Source organism: Castanea sativa, chromosome 4 (assembly GCF_040712315.1).
Source record: "Castanea sativa cultivar Marrone di Chiusa Pesio chromosome 4, ASM4071231v1".
NCBI classification, from domain to species: Eukaryota; Viridiplantae; Streptophyta; class Magnoliopsida; order Fagales; family Fagaceae; genus Castanea; species Castanea sativa.
The window spans coordinates 42,854,220-42,866,676 of NC_134016.1; the positions used below are offsets into that span (position 1 = coordinate 42,854,220).

A 12,457-nucleotide genomic window follows, 5' to 3' on the forward strand; every position below is an offset into this window, starting at 1 on the left:
TATATGAACATGATTGATGCAGCTGGTATCAATTGTCATGTGAAATTGAGCACTGTGGTTGTTTTGTTTTTCTGTTTTTTTCTTGTATTTAATCTGGAATTAGGTATAGTTTAGGTTAAGAGTGAGGAGATTTTATGTTTGGAACAGTCAATTATCTCATTAGATTGAGATGGAATTTTGCAAAGCTGGAGACACGCAAAAGGAATAAAATAAATACATGAAGAAAAAAAAGGCATTAATCAGATTCATTGATTGTATTCTTTTATTTTTTGATTTGATGTTTTAATACTCACCATTGGATAGCCGAATAAACTTGGTCAAGGAATTGTTTAGCAAAGCTGAAAATATAGGGTGACCAATTATCAACTTAAGCATCCTAGTATTTCACTAACATGATGGGTTTATACCTATTTGGTTGACAATCCATGAGGTTATTTTGACCACTTCTCTTACATAGTAAAACAAAATCTTTTTTGGAATAATTCTAATCGATTCTAAAACAAAATTTTATGTGACACATAATAGGGAATCTTCCTTCTCTATTTTTCATTTAAAATTTTACAGACACAGAAAATCTTTTGTTCTATGGTGGAAATTCATTCTAAACTTCACAGCAAGTAGAGCCTAGAGAAAAAGAAATAAAAATAATAATAAAAAAGAGAGAGAGAGAGGCCAAATTATATGTTTCACTTCAGCACAAGTGGTCTCTCTTAACTTTTTGTTCCTTCAGTATGCCCATCAAAACCTTATCCATGCACTTGCTCATCTCACAAGCTACTAAAACATGCGAGAATAATGCATAATTGCTTTGAGCAGACAAATGAGAAAATAACTGCCACATACACCTTTTATTAGAACTGAAAGGTGGAGGGGAAAAAAAGGGACAGCTCTTGCCTTAAGTGAAAATTTTGAGGCTAAAGCTTAATAACTTTATGGTTATTAGTTTCCTTTACAAACTGATTAGGTAGGCCTACTTCGATAAAACTATTTAACCCCCTTAGCTTCCATCATCCCTAGCAGTTAAAACCTGTCTTATCTCTGATTCAAATTCTCTCCTTTTGAGTTTCTATTCCATCCATACCTACTTCTTCTATTGATTCTGTTAAACTTGAGCTTCTCTTTTTATTTTTGCCATTCCTTTCTAAATAGGATTAAGCTCCCTGAGTAACAACATTGAATCTTTTAGTAAGGTATCTGATTCTTGAATTGCAAATCAATCTTGGCCATAGGCTTTGATATGGACAGCATTCAAATGTCTCACTTGAGGTTGCTTCTTGTAGTATTTAGCAGTTTTCTTGCTGCTACTATTGGAGATAATTCAACAGATTCTTATTGGCTGCTGAGAGTTAAATCAGAATTCATTGATCCTGCAGGAGTTCTTGAGAACTGGTCTGTCAAAGTTCACATATGCAGCTGGAATGGACTGACATGTTCAGATGATCAGGCTCATATTCTGGGCTTGAATCTATCTGGTTCAGGACTATCAGGCTCACTCTCACATGAGTTTGGGCACCTCACTTCACTTGAAATACTTGATTTGTCCTCAAATTCCCTCACTGGCTCGATACCTCCAGAGCTCGGACAGCTTCAAAATCTACAGATGCTGCTTCTCTTTACAAATTACCTCTCTGGTAAGATTCCTGCAGAGATTGGTCTACTGAAGAAGTTGCAAGTTCTTCAAATAGGAAATAACTTGTTGGCAGGTGAAATTACACCAACTATTAGTAACTTGACTGAGTTGAGAGTATTGGCTCTTTCTTATAGCCAACTTAATGGAAGCATTCCAAGTGGGATTGGTAATTTGAAGCATCTGATATTTCTTGATTTGCAGAATAACAGTCTCAGTGGCCTTATACCAGAAGAGATTCATGGCTGTGAAGAACTCGAAAAGTTTGCAGCATCGAACAACCAGCTCCAAGGGGATATCCCCTCATCGATGGGATTGCTTAAATCACTGAAAATTCTTAACCTGGCTAACAACAGCCTTTCTGGATCAATTCCTGTTGCATTAAGCCGTCTCTCCAATCTGACGTACTTGAATTTGCTTGGGAATGAATTAAGTGGTGAAATTCCTTCAGAGCTTAACCAGTTGGTTCAGCTTGAGACGCTTGACTTATCAGAAAACAATCTCTCAGGAACCATAAGCCTTCTCAATAGCCAGTTAAAGAATCTTGAATCCCTTGTTCTTTCTAACAATGCTTTGACAGGTAGCATTCCAGGCAAATTCTGCCTAAGAAATTCAAATTTGCAACAACTTCTACTGGCTCGAAATAAGCTCTCGGGCAAATTCCCTTTGGAGCTACTCAACTGTTCCTCACTCCAACAATTAGACCTTTCTGATAACAGGTTTGAAGGAGAACTTCCATCACTCCTGGACAAACTACAGAACCTGAAAGATCTCGTACTCAATAATAACAGCTTCATCGGTACTCTACCTCGTGAAATAGGAAACATGAGTAACTTGGAATTTATTTCTCTGTTTGACAACTTAATCACAGGTGAAATTCCAATGGAGATTGGGAAGCTACAGATGTTGAGTGTCATTTACCTCTATGATAATCAGATGTCAGGACATATACCTATAGAGTTAACAAACTGCACAAACTTGACAGCAATCGATTTCTTTGGAAACCGTTTTACAGGGTCCATTCCAGAAACAATTGGGAGGCTTAAGAATCTATTTTTGCTTCACTTGAGGCAGAATTACCTGTCAGGTCCAATACCACCAAGCTTGGGTTACTGCAAAAGGCTTCAGTTATTGGCCTTAGCAGATAACAAACTCTCTGGATCATTGCCACCCACATTCAGGTTCCTTTCAGAATTGAGCCTCATTACTCTTTATAACAACTCCTTTGAAGGCCCTCTTCCCACTTCTCTCTTCCTTCTCAAAAGCCTCAAAATCATAAATTTCTCTCACAACAGGTTTAATGGAACTATCTTTCCACTCTCTGGTTCAAATGCTCTGACTGTATTAGACTTAACAAACAACAGCTTCTCAGGTTCCATTCCCTCTACACTAGCCATGTCAAGAAATCTAAGCCGTATCCGCCTTGCACAAAATCATCTCATTGGAAACATTTCTACCATATTTGGTCAGCTCACAGAGCTCAAGCTTCTTGATCTATCATTCAACGATCTCTCAGCAGGACTGCCACCTGAACTCTCAAGCTCAAGAAAACTTGAACACCTTTTACTTAACAATAACCAGTTCACAGGAACAATGCCTCCATGGTTAGGAAGCTTACAAGAACTTGGTGAGTTAGACCTTTCATCCAATCAGTTCTATGGAACAGTGCCTGCAGAGCTTGGAAACTGTTCAAGATTACTGAAACTTTCTCTCCATAGCAACAATCTCTCGGGAGAGATCCCACCGGAGATTGGAAATCTAACTTCTCTTAATGTCCTTGCACTGCAAAGAAACTACCTTTCGGGCTCCATTCCTTCAACAATCCAACAGTGTAAGAAGCTCTATGAACTGAGGTTCTCAGAAAACTTCTTGACAGGTTCGATACCATCTGAGCTAGGAAGCCTCACTGAGTTACAAGTGATCTTGGATTTGAGTAAAAATCACTTCATCGGGGAAATCCCATCTTCTCTTGGAAACCTTGTTAAGTTAGAGAGACTTAACCTCTCTTCTAATCAACTCCAAGGAGAAATACCATCATCACTTGGTGAACTGACCAGCCTCCACATGCTAAACCTGTCAAATAATCATCTCCAAGGCCAACTTCCTTCAACCTTTTCTGGTTTCCCACTCAGCTCTTTCTTGGGTAATGATAAGCTATGTGGTCCACCACTATTATCATGCTCAGAATCCATGGGGCAGCGAAAAAAAGAGCTATCCAATTCTGAAGTGGTGGGAATTATAGTGGTCATTGTCTTTATCTCTACAGTGATATGCTTGGTGATGCTTTACATCATGTTGAGAATCTGGTGCAAGTGGAGAGAAGTTTCAATTTCAAGTGCAGATAGTGGTGGAACTGAGAAAAAGAGAGAGGAAGGGAAATGGGTCTATGGAGATGAGAAGAGAAGGAAGGGCGAGTACTGGAAAGTTAACTCCTTGTCTCCAGTTTCTTCACAAGATAAGCGAAGTTCTGGAATAGCATGCATATTCCAACTCAAAATGGACTCAGAAGCACTGTAAAGTACTTTGTTCTAAAGTCATGTAGTTATTTTATTTCTTTGTTCTATTTTCTATGTTTTTGGTTGTGCAATATTTTCTCTTGTGATTTCTCATCACTCGTTGTTTCAAGAAGTGGATGTGTCATATATAAGGATGTATACTGCAATCTCAAACTGCGAAGCACTGTAGGGTTCTGGCTTTTTGAGTTCATAGATGTACCTGTTAAAGAAAACATGCACTTGGGTTGAATCTTCTTTTTTTTTCTTTTTTTTTTTTAGTGTTTTCTAAAGATCCATTTTTCCATGGCCTTTTTGTGAAATCACTTATAGGGTCTGTTTGGAAAGTGAGCTAAGATCTGCCTAGCTAGTATTAAAATAATGGCCGAAGCTTGATTTCCTTCCGTAAAAGGAATGGGCCAAGACATGCAAAGCAGCCGAAAGCGTTTTAATGATGTACTTGGCTCGGGATAGAGGCATGCACATAAAAATAAATAGCAGACTGAAGAAATTTTCATAACTATTGGCTTGGTTCATAATAAACATGACATTAAAGATAAGTCCATGTGAAATTGTAAATTGAGATAGAGTTCGTTTGAACAAGTTTTCAAGTTTTGGTCTTAATCGTTTGCCCAACTCAAACACCCAACTAAATAGTAAATGGGCTCATGACAACTACTTACACTACCATTTTAAAGAAAATATATTTGATACGGAGATTTGAATCTTCATTTTTTTATTAAAAACATTAAAAAGTATCAATCGACTTACAAAACTCTTCAGAATATACAATTACACATGCCATCTTAAAAATTTATGAAAATTTGTTTTTTTAACATTGCTCGATTAACATAAGCACTGTTTATTCAACTCCAATATAAAAGACGCATTTTTACGTATATAAGGCCAAATTTAAATCTAATGGCCAAAAATAGCTACAAAACTCTTAAAAATACACAATTACACATGCCATCTTAACGGGTTATGAAAATTTACCTTTTTTTTATTTATTTATTATTTTTTAACATTGCTCATTTTAAACAAGCACCGTTTATTCAGCTTTGGTCTGAAGGACACCTTTTTACGTGCATAAGGCCAAGTCTAAATCTAATGGCTAGAAACATCTGATTGGTCATATATCCTAGAACCAAAAGACAAATTTTTGCTTATTGTTGCACTAAAAAGCAAAAACCTTAACCGATCATATGGTTCTCAGAATCTTGGTAACTAGTATGAAATTAAGCATCATATATACTCAGAAGCTTGGATTCCTAGGAACATTGAGTTTCTTTGTCGCATTCGTACCAAATTCCTGATAACATATCATTCTTGCATATAATTGATTATAGCATATCATTCTTGAAAATAATTACATCATTGATCCTGGATTTTTCGGAGATACCCCATGTGCATTTTATGTACAAACACTCCGACATTCCCACTAGGTGGAATCTTGTATCATCACAATTCAAAATGGTAATCACATCCCATGAAAAATGAGAATGTGACATCTCCAAAGATGGGTTGTTTAATTAGCGGATCAAAAATTGGGATTGAAGTAGCTGAAGTGTTAATTTGGGTGAAGAGCTTGGAATAGTAATTATAGTATGGACTATGGACCTCAATTAGGCCCAAATTTGCTTTAGGGAGTTTAACTTAACCTACTACTCTAATTAAGATTACTTTTCTAATTGCTAGTGAGGCAGTCCAATTCAATACTTGAAAACAAATCCACACAAAGAGACAAAACCCCAACCTTGTGTAGCTGCTTAACAACAAATCAATCATCAATCAATATCAATATATAAATATATATATATATAAATATATATAAATATATATATATATATATATATATATATATATATATATATATATATATATATATATATAAAAACAGAGACCTTATGCGGAAATGCATAAGGTTCTGCCATGTGGCACTTTGTATGAGTACCTTTTCATTTAGCTTTTCACATCTTATCTTCTTATCAGTAAATAGTTTAAGTCATAAATGCAGAAAATTAAAAGGTTTGATTCTACTCCCTTTGTCAACTTCTTAAACTCTTCCGCATTTGATTTCATTAATTTAAAAAATGAAAGGTTTTTTTCATTCAATGTTAGTTTTTCTGTTCTTTTATATATTCTAGTTTCACAAAATATCAAAAGGCCAAAAGAAAGATAGAACTGGAGAGATAGAGAGACAAAGAGTGAGAAAATTAATGTAAAAAAGAATATGAAATTGGCTTTGGTTTCAAGTACATATGATCTAAGTTTCTTAATAACACTATCAAAGTTTGATACAATACTTTAACAACATATGATGTTTCTAAAAGGTATGTGTTTTTTGTCTTTATTTATACTTTAACAACATATGGTGTTTTTTGTCTAAAAGGTAAGTGATTATGGTACTCAATTAAACGCGAGATATTAAATAGTATAAGTTTATATTTCTCTGCTCAATTATTATTTTATTTTTAATCTCTTGGCATGTATATTTAGTTTTGTAAATTAGAAATTATAAACCTTAAATTTTAGATGTTTAGCCTTCAAAAGTTCACATGTTTTCTTTAAAAAAAAATCTAAAAAAAAGAAATAATAAAAAATTTTATATTGGAAATGTCAAATGTAAGAACTAAATATACATGTACACCTGATCAAACAAAAAAGAGCATATAGTGGCATTTTTAGAGTCTAATTAATTATAGTTACTTATGGATATATTGTGTTACAATTTTTTTTTCATTCATTATTTTAGTAACGTATAATTTATAATCGAAATTAATTTTTCAAGCATTATAATTTTTTTTTTGAGAGCTTTTCAAACATTATAATAAATATGAGTATTATAAAATAACTAATAGCAAATACGCGCATCGCGCAGGACATCTACTGGTTAGTACCAATTATAGACAATGACTAATTTTTGGAAATTCTAACTTGTTCACCCAATAAAATAAATTAGTGCTGGTTCTGAATTTAGAGAGAGAGAGGAGTGGTGATAGGGGGATAATACAGCCATGCGGTTGTGTATTTTGATTTCTTGCCAAGTGTGGAGATAATTTTCAGTAATGGGAAAGCACTCAATTATTAGTATTTTCTACTTTTTGTTGTCTTTCTTAATGACTTGCTTTTCAATCTGTTGTTTTGCTTCCTCAATCATACCGTTCTTTTTATAATGGAGTAGAGTGGATCTTTAGGTCAAACACTTGCCTTATGGATTCACTGATGTCCCTGAACTTTCCTTTGAATCACTCAAATAGTCCTTTGTAAATAGGAGTGTTATGCCTTACTTTCCTCCATTTTTCTTCCCTAACTGCTAGACTGAGACTCGAAGAACTCACGCTTTGTGCACCATACATTTACTCCACGAGAAGAAATAAAAGTGATTAATGTTTTTCTATTATTACTCTTTGGTTGAAGGAAAAATTGTAGGGTGGGTGGATTGAAGAAGATGAATGACAACAAGGGCTCTGTCCAAACAATAGTGGTAAATTATCAAATCTTTGGTGATGTAAAATCCATAATGAATAAACAAATTTCTTTCTAGGTCGATGACCAACTAGTGATGTTGGTCATAAGCTCAGAAGCTTAAACTATAATTATGAATTAAGAGGAGGTTTAAAAGAAAAATTGCAATGTAGCAATGATTGTTAGGAAAATCATTCCTCTTTGTGATTCAAAAGGGAACTCATTCATAGGCTGTTGTTGGTGTGAGTTGGTGAACATTTCTTTGCAAAGTAGGGACTTCTAACAATTCATCACTCCCTTTTTTTGAGAGAATTTTAACTTATGACATTCGCTTTTGATAATAACTCTTTATTATCGGACCAAGACACTAATCAATTTTTAGTATAAGCTGGGATTGAACCCCAGATTTCTTATACAAGCATCAAAGACTTTATCAATGGAGCTAACTGGAACCTACAATTCATCACTCCCTTAAGTCGATTGAATTGACTTGAGCCTAGCTAGGTTATTGTCCCGAAGACCACATGTGGATGTTCTCATTATCTTGTAGCATTAAATTCAAAATTGGCAATAATTATAAGGTAATACATGCGGATGTGAAGGGCCAAACCTTTCTTGGAGCATCTCCAGCAGCTTCTTTAAATTTTTGTACTGTTTGAAGAGTGAACAGTTATATTTTCCTTTTACCTTCCTACTTTTTCAAATACACTTTTAACAGACTCTCTGTTCTTTCTCTTTCTCATTTAAATATTATTTCTTTATTCTTTCTCAAGAGCAATTAACAGAACACAAACCTATCATGCCCCACAACCTCATTTTTCTAAACTCAAAAATATCTAATTTGAAAAATGAATTCAAATGATTGAAATTGGAATACCAATTTGATTTTAGCTTATGTGAGAGAAATTCGTGACCGTTTTTGTGAAAGATACAGATTTGCAATCGTTTGTAGAAAAAAGAGAATGAGAGGAGAGAAGAATTTTTTTTGATTAGTTGTTTGATTTTGTTGGTAGAGCTGATGTTCCCATCATTGCTGGAATTTAATTTGAGAAGAAATCAAGAAAAATCCGAGAAGAAATTGAGAAGTAGAGTCTCCTTTCATTTATTCTGTGATAAGAAACGGAGAAAGAGCATGAGATTAAAAAGAAGCCAAAGAAGAAAGAGAAAGAAGTGAAATAATATTAGGTACTTGAATTTTTTAATGAAAAAAAATTAGTTGCTAATTTATAGTAGCACATTGAGCTTAGAGAGCTACTGTTTATGACCAAAAAACATTTTGAGATTTAGAGGGAGATGCTCCAAAGACGCCTGAGAAGCTTCTCTTTCTCAAGTGGGAGTGGCCGACCAAACACCAAATAAATTCTTTTCCCACAAACATGTGACATATGACCTTATGGTGATTAAATCAATCACCTAGTATTTTTGTTCGATCATTGACAAGATTTAGCCCAAGGGATTATGACCCCTCCAAAAAATAAAAGAAATGAAAAACAACCTTATATTATTCTGATAATGTATCTTTATTAAATTTCTGTCAAAACTTTATGTTAAATTGTTTTTTATATATTACAAAGATTAAATTACCAAATTATGTAAAGATTTTTTTTTTTTTTTTGAGAAGGAATTGTGTAAGAATATTGATAATTGGAAAATAATAAACCTAAATCAGTTTTTTTTTTTTTTTGGGCTAGCAGTGTAAATGAAGAATACCCGTCTCTCTTTCTTCTCCCTCCTTTCTCCTACCATTTCTCCCTATTTATGCAATCCTAGCAGTCGATCATGTAAAGAACCATTGGGACTTTTTTTTATTTTTTTTTATTTTAATACTATTTTCGAAAGCTTAGAAAACCCTTTAAGTAATTTATTTATCAGGGTCAAGAAGAGAATCCTTGAATTCACTTTTTTAATTTTATAAGTGAAAAAAAGTTATTAAGCACTAACAATAGTGGTGCTAAATAGCTATATAACTATTTTTATGAGCACTACTAAAACTCAAAATGTACCCTGGAATAGTGGAGTCCAAAACCATAACTGTGCACAGTAACTAAAAGGTAAAAAAAATTATTTTACGTTCATATTACTTTTCTTATTTTTTATTCTTTCCTCTACCTTTCATTTTTACTTTTCCTCTATTTGTACCCTCTGCAGTAATTTCTATGCATTTCATTTTGCGTTCACACTACTTTTCTCTCTCTGTACCCTTTGCAGTAATTTCTATGCATTTCATTTTGCGTTCACACTACTTTTCCTCTCTCCATATCTCTATGTAGTGATTTCTATGACTTTGATGGTAGTTGTGGTTGTGGTTGTGTTTTGGTTATTGAAAGATATATTATTTTATCGTAGTATTTATATTATTTTATTGTGTTAAAAGCTAAAATAAAATCACTGTGGTTAGATGTGAGAAAGTAAAATAGATAAAGTGACTTGCGATTAGATGTAAGAAGGTAAAATAGATAAAGTGACTTTTTGTGATACTAAAAAGCTAAAAATTTGGCTCCACTGCTGTGGATGCTCTAACGGAAGAATAGTAACATGATCCTTCCAACCAATTAAAAAAAAATTAAGCGAAAACACTATTTTGCTCCCTACATTTTGGGGTAACAATCAATTTAGTTCCTATATTTTGATAGCAGTTAATTTGGGTTCTGTTATTTTCAACTTACAACTAATTTGATCCCTACCGTTAACTTGCTAACGAAAAATATCTACGTGGTAAACTGTTTGCATTGTTGACACACATGTAGGCTATAATAATAATTTAAATTCAAATAATTAAACATTAAAAAAGCCACCTAAGCATTTTAATAAAAATGAAAAGGCCATGTCAAATAATAAAAAACTGAAAAAATTAGTTGAAAAAAAAATCAAATAAAATGAATTAAAAAAAAGAATCAATTTATTTTCTTTTCTTTTTGTATTCATTCACTTTCTTAGCTACCAAACACTTTACCCAGCAAGCAACACAGTAATCTGAAAACCTTGAAGCTTTATCGGTGCTTCGGTCCGCTTATTATCAGAGCGAATAGTTTGAAAACTTTGAAGCTTTATCTGTACTTTGGTGATTGGGATAAGCTAAAGGAATGACCAGTGCTTGAGAATTGTTCATCTTTTGAAAACTCTTGAATTGTTCAAATCTGAGAGTTCAAACAACTGTTATTGTGATTGGAGGAGTGGGTTTGTTGTTGCATCGGTACTAGTGATTCACCATGACTTCTATTTGTTGAAGAAGAGAAAATCTGAGTAGTCAGTATCGCAACAATGAGATTTGTATAATATTAAACCTAAGTTGAGCTTTATAACACTAATATGATCATAACACGGATGCTTCTTGTTGGATCTGTGTATAGTTTTGATAACTGTGTGAATGTGTGATTTGTGTCTTGTTTCTTGCTTGCTGGGTTTTGTGTTTGGTAGTTGAGAAAGTGCAAGAATACAAAAGAAAAAAAAAATTGAAGTTTATTGAAAATCCATTTTCTTTGATTTTTTTTTTCATTCAAATAATTTTTTCAGAATATTTTATCCGAAGTGGCCTTTTTTTCTTTCATTAAAATGTTTAGGTGACTTTTTTAATGTTTAATTATTTAATTTTATATTATTATTATAGCCATTGTGTACCAACAATACAAATCATTTGCCACGTAAACATTTTCCGGAAGTTATCGGTAAGGACTTGGCTGCTTCCAGTCAGTAAAAAGAAGTTATTTCTTACCCTAATCTGAAAGAGTCCACATAATCACTGAATTTTACAATGGTTTCCTTGAACTGGTAAGAACGGTTAACAAGATGGTTCAAAAAGGTTTGAGATAAATTGTCCATTTTAGGATTTTCATTGTTGGGTCTAGAGGTTTATATAAGAAACATGGGCCCATTTTGCTTCTAAGCCACAATAAAAAATCCTCCTTTGCATTGGCCTTCTTCAAAATCAAAGAGGCCCCTCATGAAATCTGAGTCATAGTCCTCATGGTTGGTGAACATGTTCAAAGCCCAATTTCTGTATGTCTCACATAAGCTAATAAGATTCCATTACCGACAAACACTGTAGGGCCTCTACAAAAATGTAGATGACCAAGTAATTGAACAGACTTTTTCTTTTTTAGGTCATTTTCGGTTAGGCATGATAGTTTGTATTCTTTCAACTCATGATTGATTGACATTGTGGTAGAAAGCAACCCATTAAAAAGATTGGTGCGTTCTTCGCTATCATTCTACTAAGCCAACCAAATTCTTTTGCATTATAGTACTTTTGATATCTACTCAACTACCAACATTATTGCTAGGTAAAAACTACATTATCATCATATTCATTAAGAAGAGGATAAGATCTTTGTCAATTTTTGCGATGGTGAATAATGAATATGTACGCTGGCAAAATCTAAAGAGATTCATGAAACCAAAAAAAAATTGACATGAACCTCTAGTAGGAAACAGCAAAAAGAAAGCACACAAATATTTTTGGCACTTCATTTTTTTTTAGTCAATTTGTGCAAAACTATGGCCGCTATGCCCATATACATTTCACAAGCGGATGGAAGTAATTTGCACCTAAGTTATCAAAACATTAAAAACAAAAGCAAAAGCAAAAACAAAAACTTACCAAGGTGTTTTCAAGCTCTAAAAAGCACACAAAACGCTTTCAAATTTCATTGTGAACACCATACATGTACACACCAAATAGAGAAGAAGATTCAAAGAAAAAATAAATAATAATAGAGAAGAAGAAGAAAAAAGTGGTGGCTGAGGCTCTTGAGGTTTTGAAGTGAGGCTTATTGCTATGGATTTATAGAGGCTCAAACTCAAGGACTTTCTAGGGAAAACTGTAGTGTTAGGGTTTCGGGCAACGGGCAAGGTGGAGTCTACGAGGATGGAG

General features: G+C 33.6%; 1 protein-coding gene across 1 annotated transcript; it reads left to right on the forward strand.

The window, feature by feature from the left end:
* The first annotated feature begins 828 nt into the window (after positions 1 to 828).
* LOC142630428 (uncharacterized) lies at positions 829 to 4,378 on the forward strand. Its single transcript, XM_075804426.1, has one exon. It carries the CDS (start codon positions 1,238 to 1,240, stop codon positions 4,142 to 4,144), a length of 2,907 nt encoding a protein of 968 aa, XP_075660541.1. The 5' UTR covers positions 829 to 1,237; the 3' UTR covers positions 4,145 to 4,378.
* Positions 4,379 to 12,457: the final 8,079 nt, after the last annotated feature.